At 41.9% G+C, this 17,875-nt stretch overlaps 1 protein-coding gene across 2 annotated transcripts in view; it reads left to right on the forward strand.

The window, feature by feature from the left end:
• The first annotated feature begins 1,348 nt into the window (after positions 1-1,348).
• Positions 1,349-17,875, forward strand: part of LOC138748599 (copine-8) — a 276,255-nt gene continuing 259,728 nt past the window's right edge. The window contains exon 1 of one of the 2 annotated variants that reach the window (XM_069909068.1): positions 1,349-1,606. In XM_069909068.1, the coding sequence (XP_069765169.1) occupies positions 1,530-1,606 (77 nt within the window). In that variant the 5' untranslated portion in view covers positions 1,349-1,529. The remainder of the gene's footprint in view (positions 1,607-17,875) is intronic. The other variant, XM_069909069.1, reaches the window with a different exon arrangement.

A 17,875-nucleotide genomic window follows, 5' to 3' on the forward strand; every position in this document is an offset into this window, starting at 1 on the left:
GGAAGCCTCAATAAAACTGATCTCGGAGGCATCCATCTGTTTAAAAATCTGACCTGAGGATATATGTTCTGAGCGGCATTAGGCGCTGTTGTATCTTATTGGAATGCAACCAACTTTTGATGCAATATTTGCGACCATCAGCTACACCTGATAGCACTATCCCACCCAGTAATTAATCAGCCAACAGCAAGTAGCTGTTTTTCGGCTGTGATTTATTTGGGCGAATTGCCAGCCCGACTAAATAGAATAATATTCTTCTCGTGTGTTTCCTTCTGAAGACGTTACCGCCCAGAGTTCTCGGATGTAGATGCAGACAGCCAAAAAGGTTCCGATAAGCAGACCAGCATTCTCCTTGCATTAATTGGATCTGAAATGCTTGATCAAACTCGAGTGTCGTGCTGGGAGAAAATCAAAAACAAATTCCTTTCCCCAAACCGTACTTTCCCCAAAGCTCCTCACCAATTAGTTTTTACTTGATTGAATCCCTGCTCTTGGTCTGTTGACTGTATTTGACTCGGAGGATTGTGTTTTTGTGTGTGCACCAAGGCGTTTCGTGGGGTTGTAGCTGTGCAATCAGATGATCTGAATAATCACGTCTTGTCAGGTATTCGCTTAAAAATGAGATAGCTTTCTCATGGGCTTGCAGAGTGTAATTCTGGTCCTGACGATCGTTCTGGACAAAAATAATATTAAATTGACCTTGGAGCGTGAATCGTGGTCAAAATAGTGAAAAACACTATCATAATGGTGGTCGACGAGCTTTAATTGTTCGACCATTTAATAGAAGATGTGATCAGTATTTTGTTGAGCAGCGGTGAGTTTTTCTTCAGTTTATTTTGCAACAATGTTGACTGCCGCAGAGCTTTGCCGTGAATGATGTCCATTTGAGGAGGGGATTTCCCTGTAGACTCTGGGATAACCCGAAGCCACCAAGCGGAAGTGGACGGGGGCTTTGTGTCTAACTTCATTCTCAAGTTTACACCGTCGCCGCAATGCAAAGCACGGACGGAGACTGCAATTCTTCTAACATTTAATCCGAGAGTCACCAGCGAATAGCCACTTTGATGTTACTGCAATATCAGAGTCCCCGATGTAACGTTGGCGACTGGTCCAAGAAACCTAATGAATTATTGCATTCCTTTAAATAGTTTTCTAGTCGAGTTGGAGGGGGGGGTTAAATTAAAAAAAAACTTTCACTGTATGTAACGAAGACTGGACGCGTGTGTTTCCCCAGATTGTTCACGACAACGTGAGCTGCTCCTTTTGGGATGACAGTGAGGTTTCACTTTCTCCCCCAACCAACTCCACGGGTGACGAAAATGCCCTGTGAGGTGCTCCTCCTCCTCTCAATTGGGCTAGTTGGGATTTTTACTGCAGCCAGCTGGGCCGCTGCTTTCCCCGCCTGCGGACGCTTCCTTGGGTTTGTTATGAAGTGACATCACTCAGGCACACACTCACCCGAGCCGAGCCGAGGAGCCGCTCAGCGCTTCAGGGCTCGGCTGGGAGACGCCGTGCAAAGCTTCGGTAACATGGCGTCCATAGGAGACTTCGATTCTCTCCACGCCAACATCCCAGCCACGAAAGTGGAGATCACCATCTCCTGCAGGTAAGGGGCATCCTCCAACAACCCCCCCCCCCGGTAAAGCCCGGGCTCCGGCTCACTACCGTTCGCGGTCCACGTTCACCCGCAACCCTCGCTCGGTGGCCGTACGCCCGGGGAAAGTAACGAGACTGGCCGCGACTTGGACGAAGTTCCTTCCTTCACAACGTGCGCGGGCATCGGAGATCCCGTGGAGATCCCGAGCAAAACGTTGCCTTCCCGGACGATGATTCCCCTGAAGTTTAAAGAGTTAAATTGGAGTCTTGGAAAGTTGACAGGGAAGTGTTGGCTGAGATGACGAGGGGAAAGAAAACGTTAACTCGGCCGCATCTGGATCACGGTGGGTTTTTGAAGTCACGATTTGACTCAGTTCCGACACTGTTTTGAACCAACATGGGGTGGGTCCCTGAACCCAACCCCCGTGGTCGAAGCTCGAGTCGTGGGAATGATTACATATCGCTTGCCAACGTAGCGCAGGAATTTCCCTGCTCAGTGTATTAACGCCTGCGGTGCCGGACTCGCTCTCAAAAGAAACATTTCCCCCCACCCCAGACTTTAACAGATCATGTAATTTGCCATTTTTCTTTGTTCTTGCCGTATTCAACTACGGGGGACCCGGGTCTAAGTCGGGAAGGGAGCCCGCATTCGCTGTTTAAACCTACATTCCTGGTAAGTTGGACGATGATGGCGCTTCCCCCGGACCTGCTCTACCTCCTGCTAATTTACATACAGGGAGATTTTTACTTTCAACGCTCTTTATTTCTCATCTAATTATAGATACACTCATTTTAAGCATCTAGTTTTGGAAGCCGAAAATGTCCAAAATCCTCGATTTTCATCGATGGTCGTGTGCTTTAAAGACTCCATGTTGACTTCACCCTGACATAAGAATGTTTTGAATGGGCAAATTAGCGCTTTCTCCACTTTTATCCACTTTAGCTTTTCTTCTTTTCAGTCAATATCTTAAGGCATTAATAAACTGGAGTGAGATCACATCTTGCCAAATTGATGGAACCGGTTTAGATCCACAAAATTTGTAAAACGGTGCAATAATTGACTTTCATGGTGCTTTGAGCAACTGGTAATGGAGCACATCAAAGTGCACAATGGACCCATATCAGCCAAACCGATCCACAGCCCTGACCCTCCACTCCATCCTGACCCACCTAGATACCAATGGCTTCAGCTTGGCTTTTATCACTGGGACTCAGTACCCCTCTCTGCAACTGGAGCTGCCTGGACTTCTTGATTGAAAGACTTTGTGTGGGTTGGCAGCAAAACCTCAAGCTCCATCACACTGAGCACTGGAGCACCTCAGGGCTGTGTAGTCAGCCCCCTACTGCTCCAGTTGCTAACTGCCGGTTTCCAACAGAATCATCGTTTGTGGATGTCACAACTGTCGTTGGCCTCATCAGCAACAATGATGAGTTGGCTTACAGAGAGTAGGTTGAAATGTGATAGTGTCCTGGCGAGCTGCATCATAATGTGTCTGGTAGCTGCTAAGAGCATCAGGTTGGAGGTCAATGCAAAAGGTGATTAAAACTGCCGAGAAGATCACTGGTGAGAAGATCCTTCCCTCTATTGACTATATCTACAGAGAGTGGTGCTTAAAGGGGGCTCAGAATCATTGAGGACCCTTAGAATCCAGTCAGCAATATATTTGAACACTACTTTCAAGGAAGAGGTACAGGAGCAAAAAACCAGCACTTCCAGGCTGGGAAACACTGAGACTGTAGAATAATGCTTGAAACTCAAAATTATTTTTAAATATGTTTACTTTGGATTGCTTTGTATATATGTTATTTGTGTGTAGGGTGTACTGTGTGTGTGCGGCGCACAATAATTGGGAAATGTGCTTCGGATTTGATGAGCACTTATGATTTGCAAGAGCTACTCGATATTCAATACTGGGTCCAAGAGTGGAAAGTCACACATCTGTTTGCAGTCACATTTTTAACAATTACACATCTTCCTCCCCTTATAGTATAGGAGTCACAGACAATGCATATTTCAATCGGGAAATTGAGGATGTTTGATGAAATAGTGTCACGTCACTGAAGCAAGGATGCAAACATCAGGATGGTCTTTATCGACTACACTTTCAAAACTGATCAGCGAGCTCCAAAACTGATCAGCGAGCTCCAAAACTGATCAGCGAGCTCCAAAACATGAGACTCAACACCCCAGTGTGTAATTGTATCCTTGATTTCTTCACCTGCAGAACACAATCAGTGAAGGCTGGTAAGAATATCTCCTCCACAATCTCCATCAGTACCAGTGCACCACAGGAATGCATTGTTGGCTTCCTGCTCTACTCACTTTACATCTATGACTATCACAGTAGTGGGATTTAAAAAAAAAAACGCAATGAGGGTGTTTGAAAACTTGGCCGAATGGTTCACCAACAATAACCTTGTCACCAAAATCAAGGAGTTGATTGTTGACTTCAGGAAGGGAAAACCAGAGGTGTACGATCCAGAGGTGGGGAGTGAGCAAATTAAAGTTCTTGGGAGTCACTATATCAGAGGATCTTTCCTGGACCCAACACGCTAATGGCATTGCGAAGAAAGCATGAGAGCGTCTCTACCACCTCAGGAGTTTGCGGAGGTTTGGTATGACATCGAAAACACAGGCAAATTTCTACAGATGTATGGTGGAAAGTGTGCTGACCAGCTGCATCATGGTCTGGTATGGAAACACCATTATCCCCAAACTTAAAACCATGTAAAAGGTAGTGGGCACAATCCAGGACTTCCCACCATCGAGAACATCTACGGGCAACTCTGCCATTGGAGAGCAGCAGCAATCATCAAGGATCCAAACCATCCAGCACATGCTCTGTTCTTGCTGCCATCATCAGGGAAGAGGTATAGGTGCCACAAGACTCGCACCATCAGGTTCAGGAACAGCTGCTACCCCTCCACCATCAAACTCCTCAACAACAAACTTATTCAGAGACTCATTTAAGGGCTCTTGTGCACTTTATTTTTTTTAAAATTTGTATTACACAGTTTACATTTGTTTACATGTGTAAATCGTGTAGTTTTTTTGCACTACCAGTTGGTAATTCTGCCTAGCGCACAGCAAAAAGGATCTCGGTGTTTTTATATGATGTCATGTATGTACTCTGACAATAAATCTGAAATCTGAAGTTCCTGTGAATTATTGATTGAATAATTTGCATTGCTAAAACACTGCTGTATTATGTACTATTAAATAGCATCCTTGTATCTAGTATACACCCTAGATGTACTACTCCAACATCCTAATTATCCTTTAGAAGGTGGTGCTGAGCCATCATCTGGATCATGGCAATTCTTCCAGTGAAGGTACTCCCAGGTATCATGGGTTTGGAAGTTCCAGGATTTAGATGCAGCGGTGACAAAGGAATGGTGACCTATTTACAAGTTAGGATGGTGTGTGACTTGGATAGGACCTGCAGGTGGTGGTGTTCCCATGTGCCCGTGCACTTCTTGATGGTCAAGTGTATGAACTTGAGAAGATGCCAGGATAATATTGGTATGTAACTGCAGTGCATTTTGAAGGAGGGACATAAAACCCACCGTGCACATGTGGTGAACCCAATGAGTGATCTAAAAGGTCTTCAGTATTTCTGGAAAAAAAAGCAGATGAGCTATTCTGATGTATTCAGGTAACAGCATAGAGACATTGTTAGGTGTTGATAACATTGCTATTTATGGGGAGCTTGCTAAACACAAACATGAAGTAGCTGTGTTTCCTTCACTATAACAGTGAGTGCATTTCTTCAAAAGTACTGAATGGATTAGGAAGTGCTTTGGGATGTCTTGATTTTACAAAAGACATTATGTAAATGTGATTGGCACATTCCAGTCTACAGGACTAGGTGCTGAAGGATGCACTGACGCTTGGTGCAGCCAAAGCAAGAGCACTGTGGAGAAGGAGCACTGTTTAGAGCCTCCCCCTATTACTGGGCTCTGAGGGGCTGACATTGAGCGGAAGCTCCTTAAACCAACAGCGAGGAAGGAGAAACAACAAGGTGCCAGAAAAGTGGTGACCGAGTATTAAGGCAACAATGCTAAACATGAAAGGTACATCAATGGAGAAGACTGATAAAATGTAAGATGATATGAGATAACTGACATTACATAAAAGTTTGTAAATAGTTTGGAACAGCTTTTGGTCGTGTACATAATTTATTGCGAATAAAGTTTTATTTTTTTATGGGGGAAAAATGTGTGAGATCATTCCTTTCAATATTGTGACTTTACCATTGAAGGGAACCTCAGAAGTATTCAGCTGCATGCAGCTACATCTAGGACTTGTGTGGCATGAGCTGAGTAACAGATGCTGGCACATCAGTTGCTCTGCACCTTTGTTGGACGCCTCGTGATGGGATTCTCCAGAATCACACAGGGGAATGCATCTTAGCAATTCCACGTCAGCCAGACCAGATGTGGGATGGAATCTTCATTCATAGAATGAGGATTCCTGACTTTCAGATATGGATGTAAATGATGAATGTAGTTTCAGGAAGTCCATTTATGATGTTGATAATTTCATGTGTAATGAAGATTTTAGTAATATTAATCCAACAATTATCTTTACCAAGAATGAATTTTTCAGTTCTGCATTTGAGACTGATTCTGTCCTGGGTTGATGATCCATTTTCTTCCCATTCTTGTAACTTAAGCATTTGATGCTACTGTTCAGTTTCTGGCCCTTCTCTGTACTGTCTTTGCTGTTTGAAAATCTTTCTGCTGTGCATTGACAGGCAAACCTGTTTACGTGACCCAAGTTTGATCACTTCTTTGAATACAATTCTTTGAATTGTATTCCACCAGTTAGGTCAAGTTGTTCATCATCCTTTTGCCTTTGTGCATATTTTGCACTTGGCAACCTTCATGGTTTCAACATTTCAGTAATGGAAATTTGTCCTGGAATTCACACACCACAAAAAAAATATGTTGGATATCGAATAAAAATCTCCTCCTCTGAAAATTTGTGGAAAGAAAGTGAAAAATGTTCGACTCTTTTCTTGATATTGTGCCTTTGTGTCATAACATCCCCTTTCTCTTAACAAAGGAGTCCTTTGTATTTTGTATTTATCTTCTATTAATTTTTTTTGTTGCTAGTGATGTAGATTTTAATTTTGTGTCATAGATCATTCGAAAATTCTTAATTACAGTTCACAATTTGGTATTGCGTTTGAAAACTGATCAGCTTGCATTAGATCTCTTATCCTGTAGTTAAAGTTTTCCATCTCAAGGTTCCTTTTTGATCAGGGCTCACTGTTTGCTATCCTTCAACCAACTCCTTAATCATTCCCAACATTTTCCTCTAATAATTAAATCATGGAGGTTAAACGTGTTTCACATTCAGCTTTGTCATTTTTTTAATATGGAAATTCATTCCATTTCTTTGGAGTATTTTTTTTAAGTATGGTGCACTTTGGATATTGGATCATGATTACTGTGTGGAGTAGGATTCCTGACTTTCAAATATGGATGTAAATGATGAATGTAGTTTCAAGAAGACCATTTATGATGTTGATCATTTCATGTCTAATGAAGATTTTAGCAATATTAATCCAACAATTATCTTTACCAAGAATGAATTTTTAAGTTCTGCATTTGAGACTGCAACAGATACCATTGGAGAAAGAAGCAGGCCACTTAACGCATTATGGATTGCCCAGTGACTGTAATCTTCAGCAAACAAGTCAGGAGGGAGATGGGGACCAGGAGGCTCTGGGCTACTAACAGGAGAGGTTGGCTGGAGGCTTGCAGAAGTGCTCACGCACGCCCGCACACGCACGCACGCACTTACACATGCAAACAAACACAACGTACAGTCTTTTATCCATGGTTGCTCACTATCTTAATCTGTTCATGGAGCTATTAGAAATGATAAATTGCTGTGGTAAATTGTGCCTTCTATATTTTTGGTGAAGATTTTCTGTAATAACAGAGAGTGTGATCTGAGAGGAGAGATCCCTCTTGTTTTCATTGCCACTCAAGGTTGGCAGGGTGTACTCCTTCCTCATGGGCATGGAACTGTCCTGGCCCAGGCCAGAAGTGGAAGAGAGTGAATCTCTCTGTTTACCTTTGACCATCCTGATCAATCACACCAGGACATTCAATGCAGAGAACAAATAGAGCAAAGAAGGATGAGAAGTGTTCTAACAGGTCTACAAGATTCTGAGAGGCATAGATAAGGTAGACATCTTTTTTCCCAGAGCAGGAGCATCAAGCACTAGAGGATATCTGTACAAGGTGAAGGAAGGAAAATTTTGGGGAGACTTTAGGGGTAGGTTATTTTTTTTACTCAGAGAGTTGTGGGTGCCTGGAATGCCTTGCCAGGGGTGATGGTGGGGGCTGAAACATGAGGGACATTTGGAAGACTCTTGAAAACCTGGATGAAAGGAAAATAGAAGGCTACGAGGTAGGAAGGTATAGGTTGGCACAATATCATGCTGAAGGGCCTCTACTGTACTGTAATGTTCTATGAGGTTTGTGATCAGTCTGCAGTAATACTCCAGAAGCATCATTCAGGCAACTTGATTGTGGTGTTCTCTTGTTGCTTGAACTTCCCGACAAGTTCAGTAAGTGGCACAGGCAGCAAGAGGGCAAGGGAGAGAATGAAGAGGACAAAATGATTTTGTAGTATTGCGAATTGCTGACTGAGTATCATTTCAGATATGGGCACTGTGAGGACAAAGAAAAACAAGTTTGAGATAGGATACGAGTTAAGGAGAGTGGTAGTAGTGAATGGCAGTCAGTCTGGATGCCCAGGGCTTCTGGTACAGTGGCTTTCAATGGGGAATGCTCACAGATCAGTGCTGCCCTGGTGGCCTTCAGTACAGAGAACAAAAAAGAGTAGGCATGTGCTGATGTACCAAGATGTTGGAGTTGTCAGGCCTTCTTCACCAAATGCTGGAGATGGCCAGGACTGTACCTCTTGAAGCAGATCAAGGAGACTATCACTTCCACCTCATGGTGACACACCTGTGTATGGGTCTGCAAACAGTCATGGTTTCAAATAGCTTTTGTGCTTGGTGACGGCTGTTGAGGGTGCACAGACTCAATTCAATTGAAATATTCTGTCAGATCACTGGGTAACCCAATTATAGCTCTGTTACTCAGGAACAGATTGTTCTTCTATGGGAATGGAGTGATGCTACCAGGGTATAGCTTGGTCTCCATTGAGAGCAGAGGGCATTCAGAGCAGAGAACTGACTAAGAAGAGCACCATAGCATTCATTCAAATGAGTAGTTGATGTAGGAGATTCATTCATTGGATCTAGATTGAGTCTGTAGGCTGACCATTCTCAACCTTTATCACCTATGGCCCCCTAGGACTCTGCTCTAAGTTTATAGGCCACTTTCCATGTAAAGCCATCAAGTTTTACTTCTCTCCTTCCAATTATATTTAAAAAAAAATGTTATGAGAGGTGAAAAGAAAACAAGGCTTTTACTTGAATGAGCTGTGGCCCCTGGGAAGCTGTACGGCCTCCATTGAGATTGGCTGCTTCAGGCCATGATAATGGAAGTATCTTTAACTGATTGGCAAGCTGTTAACCCAGTCTTTTGTCCACTGATGTTGAGAAGCACATGGAAGTTAATATTCCTCCTTTCTACACTTTTCTCATTCCCCTCATGGCTAACTATTCAAGATAATGGCATTGTGTGGCAGGAAGTGGTAGTCTGAAGCTACCTCTTGAAAGACAAGAGAGTTCATAATTAATGCCCACCTTGATCATCTGCAGACCCAGAAAGCACCTGCAGGAGTGCAGTTTCAGGCACAAGGTGAGGTCTTAGTACACTGTGTGGCAATGTAAGGTCTTCAGAGTTGATCTGAAAGGCAAAATGAAGGACACACACCAGGATGCTCAATGATAAATAATCTACTTCTGTTGCACTCCTTTTCCATGTGTATAATTTTTATGTTCATTAGTTTGTTAGCGAAGAATAATTATAAATTAGTCAGGGCATTGTTCAATAGTTCCCCTGAATGTTACAACCTCTTCAAGGAATAATCCATAACCTTTGGGAGGGAAATATCAGTAACTAAGGCAGAGAACACAGGACAACAATTTTTTTTCCAAAATGTTTGCTGCTCGAAATAAAGGGAGATTTTCATAGACAACTTCAAGCTGAATTTCAGATTTGCTGTATTACGTAAGAATTTGGATAAACTTTTATTCAATTGAGCATGTTTAATCGCATCATGATGTAGACACATTGTGCTAGTTCAACTAACCTAAAAAAGGTTTTGCCGCAGATTTTCATTTCTACTCAGCATCCAATACCTGTCGTGTCAGTGTCCAATAACACAACTATTGATGGATTCTATTTGCCCTGATACCACTTTTCCATGGTCGTAACGTCCTGGTGAAACCTTTCACCATGTTCGTCACTGACTGCACCAAGATCAGCAGGGAAGACGTCCAAGTGCAAATGCAGAACATGAATTAACATTGACATGTTGCGTTTCGTGGTTTTGTGCGCTTGAAGTAGACTTCAACTACGACAGGAAATCACAAAAAATAGCATAAAAACCTGTACGTGAAAGGAAACTTTTAAGGTAATTTTCATGATCAGCAGCCCAAAATCCCTAAGATGCACCCAGTAGTGTTCAAGAAAGAAAATTTTCATTGTCCAGTCGAATCAATGGAACCTTTGAGCTGGGATGTTGTCTGGAAAGAGCAATGCTAATGTGTGTCTTTCAGCTGATTACCACTTCATGGTCTGAATGGAGGAGCACCATGAGTTTAGTGATGATGTCATTATTCTACTCACCGTTGGTGGTGTTGCCATGTGCCGTTATCTATTCACTGGCTGGTTATTTCAACATGATTTAATCTGAATTTGTGCAGCCATATTGATTTGCAATATGACCAGAAACGTGTTAACCTGCATCAAGTTTGTTAGTCAACTTTTGTCTACAATGATGAAATGGGAGAGTGATTTCTGGATTTCTGGATTGTATTTTCTGGACTCTGTTCATGCAAAAAATCTCCCCTTTACTTGGTGTTAGGTTAGAAAGTAAGAAATAGGTCACTGTTCACTTAGAGCAATGGGAAACAGAACTCGCAGGTGCTGGCAACTGCTCAGTTTCTCATTTGTCCAATTGAAGCATTATGTTGGATATTGATGAGTACAAAGGCAGCAACGAAGAATGGAAAAACAACAATACTGAAGAAGATGGAACTCTGAAATTAAAATAGAAAAATCTAGAACTACTTGGGGAGAATCTGTGGAGAAACAGTTAACATTTCAGGTCAATAACTTTTTATCAAAATAAATAATGCCTGACCCTACAAAGCATTTTCAGTTTAACACTGGTAATTTATGGAAGTGATCACAAAGAAATGTTTTGACTCTTGTGATGTGAAAATGACTCCGAATTGAGAAATGGGTACCACAAGAATAGCTGCTTCCTATTAGCTTCAGGTTTTCCCTTTGGGACATTTGACTTTTAAAGCAGAATCACAAACCACAATGAGGAAGTGTACAGGAGGGGGATAGATCAGCTCGTTGAATGGTGTAATGACAACTCAATGTTAGCAAAACCAAGGAGATGATTGTGGACCTCAGAAGGAAGTCAGGGGAACATGACCCAGTCCTCATCAAGGGCTAAGTAATGGAGAGGGTCAAGAACGTCAAATTCCTTGGTGTCAACGTCTCCGAGGATCTGTCCTGGAGCCTCCATGTTGATGCAATCACAAGGCTCTCCAGGGGCTATACGTTGTGAGGTGTCTGAGGAGATTCTGTACGTCTCCAAAAACTCTCCAAAACTTCCACAGGTGTACTGTGGCGAACATTCTGGCTGGTTGCAACACTGCCTGGTGTGGAGGTGCCAACTCTCAGGGCAAGAATAAACTCCAGATAGTTGTTAACTTGGCCTGCAACATCACAGGCACCAGACTTCACTCCAATGAGGACATCGACAAAAGATGGTGTCTTAAAAAAGCAACCTCTATCCTCAAAGACCCCCCACCACCCAGGCCACGCCCTCCTCACTCTACTACCATCGGGAGGAAAAAGTACAGGAGCCTAAAGACCAGCATTCAGCAGCACAAGGACAGCTTCTTCCCCGCTGCCATCATTGAACCAAAGACACTTCCTTACTTTTTGCCCTGAGCTACTATTTTTTTTTATTTATAGTAATGTTGTAAGATGGTTATAATGTGAATGTTTTCCCAATGAAGCTGCGAAACACCAAATTTCATGCCTTGTTCATGACAATAAGTTCTGATTCAGTAAAAACTGTAGACACCCAGAAATGAGAGAGGTATGGGGAAACCATATCTAATGGGATCTGTTCTTATTTGAAGAAGCCCCATAGATTTTTTGGGGGGAATCCTACTGGACTCAAATTTTCTGAGTGGCATATGCAGTTAATAAAGTGCAAAGCAGTTTTTTGCCTGTTGTGGAGATTGTGAATTGCAAACTGCCACAAGTTTGGTGCATGATTTGTATGGTATTCCACCCTTAACTCACCCTATGAGTTGTAGCAAGTTTCCCAAGAAAAAGGTAGAGAATTTTCAAGATTAAAAATATAAAATTAATTTAGTTCAACAAGCAAGTCTTCAGATACTCGAGCACAATGCTGGAGAAACTCAGCAGGTCACGCAACAACCAGAGAAAGTAAAGGATAATCTGACAAAGGGATTTTCAGTTTCCATGGATGACTCGTGACCTGCTGAGTTTCTCCAGCATGTTTGTGTATTGCACTCAAATTAATGTCTTCTTTTCCTTTTTTTAATTCTTTTTCTGTCTTGCAGCTTCGAGACAGCATTTACTTTCCTTCCCAGTCCTTGTTTTGCTGCATGTTTTTGGAGCAGTCCATCACCCCAGATTTATTCCAGATTTTCTAGCATCCGTATCTCCTTTTGTTCCAGATATTCCATTACTCTTGTGCTATTATCATCTGTTTTGCAAATGAAAAGGGAAGCATGCGTTAACTTGTGTTTGAAAAAGATCTGAACACTGAATTTGCCTGGTTGGCCTTTATTAATCATGTCAGTCATTAATAGTTAATGGAATTAATTTTGTTGCTCAAATGAAAAACAGGGTACATACATTGTCCAAGGTACATGTACCACGATGAAGGACTCAGGTCTGAAACATTGGTTTATATCTTTGCTTCCTGGGAATGCTGCATGACCTGTTGAATTTCTTCAGCTACTTTATGTATTAAACATATATTGTGTTATTTCAGTTGTGATTATTTAAATAAGCTACTTGTTTTTGTCATGACTTCACTTGTCCTGTACTATCATTCACTGTTGATGAGTTAAAATTTTATAAGCATTTGAATACTTAATTAAATGGCAATCCGATTCTATTGGCTACCTTGGAACTTCCTGTGAATCTACTTGGCACTGTGGCCAAAAGTTTGATGTGCTGAGAGTAGTTGCCCTTGTTATTCTTTGGCTCTTTTTTTCATTCTCTGTCAAGATAATGCTTCAAACCAATATAAATGCTGCTAAAAGAATCAGCTGGTCAGGCTGAGATTTCTGGCTACAGGATATAAATGGCACTTTAACGAATTGAGCACTGTATCTAGGCTGGTGTTACAGAGGGGTACTGCATTGTCATTGAGCTGAGACATTAAACTAAGGAATATCTGAGGTCCCAGCTGGATGTAAAAGGTATCATGGCACTCCTGGAAGGAAGCATGATCAATTGGTTGAAAATATTAAAATCCAATCCTCAGCTCATTATCGGTCACTGATTAGTAGATTTTGGAACATACAAATTGGCTGCCACACTTCCAACAGTGTGAATAAATTTCATAATTTTGGAACGAAAGTTCTTTGATGTGCCCTGAGCAACATGTGTTGTTTCAATCCAACTTTTGCTTCACAATATGGACATGGCCAATTTAATCAAATTAATGGCAGAACAGATGTTTCCTGGGCTGTTAATTTGTTTAATGATGGTAATTATTTGGTCATAACTTGTGGCAGATTTTTACTTCATTTTAAAAAATGACACAATTTCATATGTTTACAAATAGCATTGAACATTAAATTTTGTTCAAGCACAGCAGATGCAGGAATGGTCTGAACTAAGAGTGGACATGCGTTGACATATGGCTATATGGTCATTAAATGTAACAGCATCAGTTATTGTGGTGTCTAAAGTAGGTAAATTGAATTTTTGGGTTTTTTTGGTCTAGCAGCATAGAGCACAAAATCTAAAAAGTAATGTTGAACTTCTGCAAGTTGGGAGTTGATCATTTAAATTTAGCCAGTTCTTTGGAAGATTTTAAGAAACAGGTACATTGTACATTCGCTAAGATATTTCTTTGAATGCCAAGTTAAAATTATAAAGAGAGATTTAGATTTCAGTGCTGTTCACCACAACACGTTGTATTAAGATAGCCACTTTAAAGTAAGAAAATACCTCAAGGCAGTTCATGGGAGCATCACCCAACAAACTTTGATAGTGTGACCCAATGAAAATCAAACTAATTGATAAATTTGCCAGAGCATTAAAATTTTAAGCAACTTCTTAAAGGAAGTTGAACAGTTCATTGTGGACTTTTAGAGTTTGGTGTCAGCAACTATGTTCATGGCCACCAGGAGCTGACTCATTGAGTTTGGGGATGTTTTAGACTCTGGAAGAATGCAAATGTTTTGGAAAAATTACTTGTATAGGGAACGGTTTGAAATCAAAGACTAGAATTTTATTCAGGAGCCATTATGGTTCTACAAAGATGATTGATGAACAGGACATGTGCATCAGGAAGGGAGCAGGAATTTTACATGATGCCATCTTGCAGAGTGTAGAATGAGTAAGAAAGGCCAGGCATACTGTTACGGAGACCAGAGGACCCCCAAAACCAGCAGCAATAGACATGCACTACAACACAGGGTTACTTAAACAAAAGTAGTTTGTAATTATATTTGAACAAGAAAACAGAATTGAACTTTAAACTTATTACTTAACCTATCTAACTACTTAATTTCCCCCCCCCCCCTCTAATACTAAGCGTGGGTATGTGTAATGTATATTTAAGATTAGAAAAGTTCTTTGGTTCGCAGTCCAATCTCACTGGTTGCAGGCAATTCTTGTACTGTACACAGAAGTTAGCATTAACGAAGTTCACCAGTCTTTGGTCCTTTACAGGCAAATGGTTACCACTCAAGAGGGTTCTTGCTGGTTTTCAGAGAGAGATTCCTTTTCCAGGACATCCACAACTGATTCCTTTTCAATCAGTCTTGCTGACGAAACTTGCCCCCTTCAGGGTTCTCCAGATGATCCTCTTTCTTTCAGGTTACCTTTCAGACTGCCATTTTCCTCCTTTGACCAGGCAGTCTTGCAAAGTTTGCCAGCTTGTTCTTCTGGAACTAATTTCTGTCTCTCTCTTTCACACCATCCCTCTCTGAGAGCAAAACTCTTCTCCTCTGCCTGCAAAGATCACATGCTCTCCCAGGCAAGATGCTGCAGATAAGCAGGGGCTGAGATGGAAATGGGCAGGTGTAAACATTGATAGACCTTTGCAGTCTGGAAACAATGTTGGGATGAAATGTGACACAAGGTTAACGTAAACAGGAGGAATAACAGCCTGTCTCTTTCCCTTCTGCCTTTTTTCCATTTTTTTTCTTCTTTCCCACCCATCTCTCCACTGGATTCTTCTCCCCCTCTCTCCACCAGCCCTTCACCTCAGTCTGGTCTCTCTTTCTATCCCTATTGTCGCCTTCTCTTATCAGATTCCAGAACTGGCAGCCTTTTCTTATCACCCACCCTACCCATTTTGTTGGCTCATCTTCCTCCAACTGACTCCATTGATTTTTGTTTTGCCCCTTTCTCCCTTTGTCTGGCATCTGCCAATCTTCTGTCTCTGTTCCTGGTTCACCAATCCCACATGGCCCCCTTTCCTGCTCCTTCCACCTGTCCCTCTTTGCACAGACTTCTTCTCTGCATTCCCAGTCTCGATGAAGGTCACCGGCCTCCGACATCTACCATTCCTCTTGCTGATGCTGCTCGACCCACTGACTTCCTCCAGCAGGTTGTGTTTAGCTTTAGATTCCAGCATGTCTGTCTTTGGTATGTAAATAGTCCGGTTCATCTGGTTATTAAAGAGGAAGATGATGCCAATAACAAGGGAACAGAGTTTCACAGAGTTTGTCTGGGAATTAGCTGGGAGACATTTTTGCTCTTCCAATGTTGTAGCCTGACAACATGCAAATAGTGGATGGAAAAGGATGAGCGAGGTTGTATTAAGATGGAGCTGGTTTTTTGCAGCTGATTTTGATAAGGAGCTGACTGCAGAGGAGAGGTGGGGGGGGATTGAGGATAGGTCCTTGGGTAACAAAAGTACCATTGTGCAAATTAGAAGAGTTGCAGTTGGATGTTGGAGACTGTAAATGAATAAATAAAAGATGAACCCACTAACAAAAACAAGTTCAGGGAAAAGAGATAAAAAGTGTTACATTACAAAAGTACAAACTGAGTTATTTGAAAAAAGTAAAAGAAATGATTGCAAAATTGGGATTTTTTTTGTCACAAATGTTTAATAATTTATGATAGAAAGTAAGGAGAAGAAAGAACTCTGAACATTTATGGATTGTTTTGACCTTTGCCAACTGGGCATCAACAACCTTTGAGCAGAGGACAAAGATGAGAAACATTTGGGAAGGATAAGACAGTAGTCTGGAGAGGACCATCAATGGGGAAGGTGCATCAGGAGGACGAAGGTTGGCAATTCTTCATTACACATCAATGATTTTGTCATGGAGAGAGTGGAGAGCACCAAGTTCCTTCGTGTGCATATAAGGGACCCCTATCCTGGCCACACAACACTTCATTAGTCAGGAAGGTGCAGGGAGTGGAAGTACCTACACTTCCTCAGGCTGTTGAGAAGGTCAAGGCTATCGGCCCCCACCGTCGCAACCTTTTACAGAAACACAACTGAGAGTGTCCTGTCAGGCTGCAACATTATGTGGTATGGTAACTGTAAACCATCGGACTGGAAGTCAATACATAGTATCATCAAAAGGCTGAGAAAATCACTGGGGCTCCACTTTCTTCTATTAATTATATTTACTGGATCATTACTTAATAGGGCTCAAATAATTATTGAGGACCCTTTCAATCCAGCACACAATATCTTTGACTCATTACAATCAAGAAGGAACAGCAAAAGCAGAACTGTCAGGCTGTGAGGTTGATCTACGGTATCCTGTAACTGAGTAAATCATCCCAAAATATTTATTTGAAATTATACTTTTATGTGTCTAGGTGATTATTATGTCTTGTGCTGCTTTGTGTGTGTGCGCTTGTGCATGTGCGCCCTGGTCCGGAGAAATGCTCTTTTGTTGGGTTGTATCTATTCAACCAAATGACAAACTTGAACTTGATCAGAGGAGAAAGGAAGCAGTAGGGAGCCAGATGGAGTCTTGTAGCAGCCAAATTGAAACCCCAGCCTATATTTTTTATTGTGTCCTATTTCAAGGAAAATTACCTTTCTGAGGATAGCCCAGTTTATTTTTTTACTCGCAGGCAGATTTCAAAGGCCAGGCAAGTTGGGCTCCTACTGGAGACCCCAACAAGCATGAGTCAGCTCCTTTATGAACGATGGGGTGAACCTGTGTGTGTGTGAGAGCCTGGAGACCTCTTTACCTGCCAGTATGCCACTGGACTTGCAACTTCCATGGATAAATTATCATAAATTATCATCATTAGCATAAAAGTGAAATAATTGACATCATGGATTCTGGGTCCAATTAAATGAATGGGTATAACTGAGCAGCAGAACCACATGTCATTCTTGAAGAGAATGGAAATTGGAGTGTGTGGTGCAGTGTGGAGGGTGTCCTGTATCATTCAACCCATCATCCCTTTGCACTTCAGCATCGTGTGGTTGAGTCCATCTCAGTGTGCCAAAACTGCGACTGGCTATGTACCATGCCGGGTAATTCTTCTCACAAAGTTAACTGAGAGATGTTGCTTTTACCACTCATTGATGCTATTGATAACTGACTTAAATTTAATATTAGATTAGTAAATGGGGCAGCATGGTTGGGGTCATGGTTTTACAGTGCCAGCAACCAGGACTGAGGTTCAAATCCCGCGATGTTTGGAAGGAGTTTGTACGCTCCCCTGTGTTTGCGTGGTTTCCCCCGGGGGCTCTGGTTTCCTCCCACTGCTCAAAAACGTACCAGGGTTGGAGGTCAATTTGGGCTCGTGGGCTGAAAGGGCCTTTTACCACGCTGTATGTCTTAAATTTAAAATACAGATTGAAGGAGCTTGAAACCAAGACCCACTTAAAGAGCTGCAA

The sequence above is a fragment of the Narcine bancroftii genome, chromosome 13 (assembly GCF_036971445.1).
Source record: "Narcine bancroftii isolate sNarBan1 chromosome 13, sNarBan1.hap1, whole genome shotgun sequence".
Classification (NCBI taxonomy): domain Eukaryota; kingdom Metazoa; phylum Chordata; class Chondrichthyes; order Torpediniformes; family Narcinidae; genus Narcine; species Narcine bancroftii.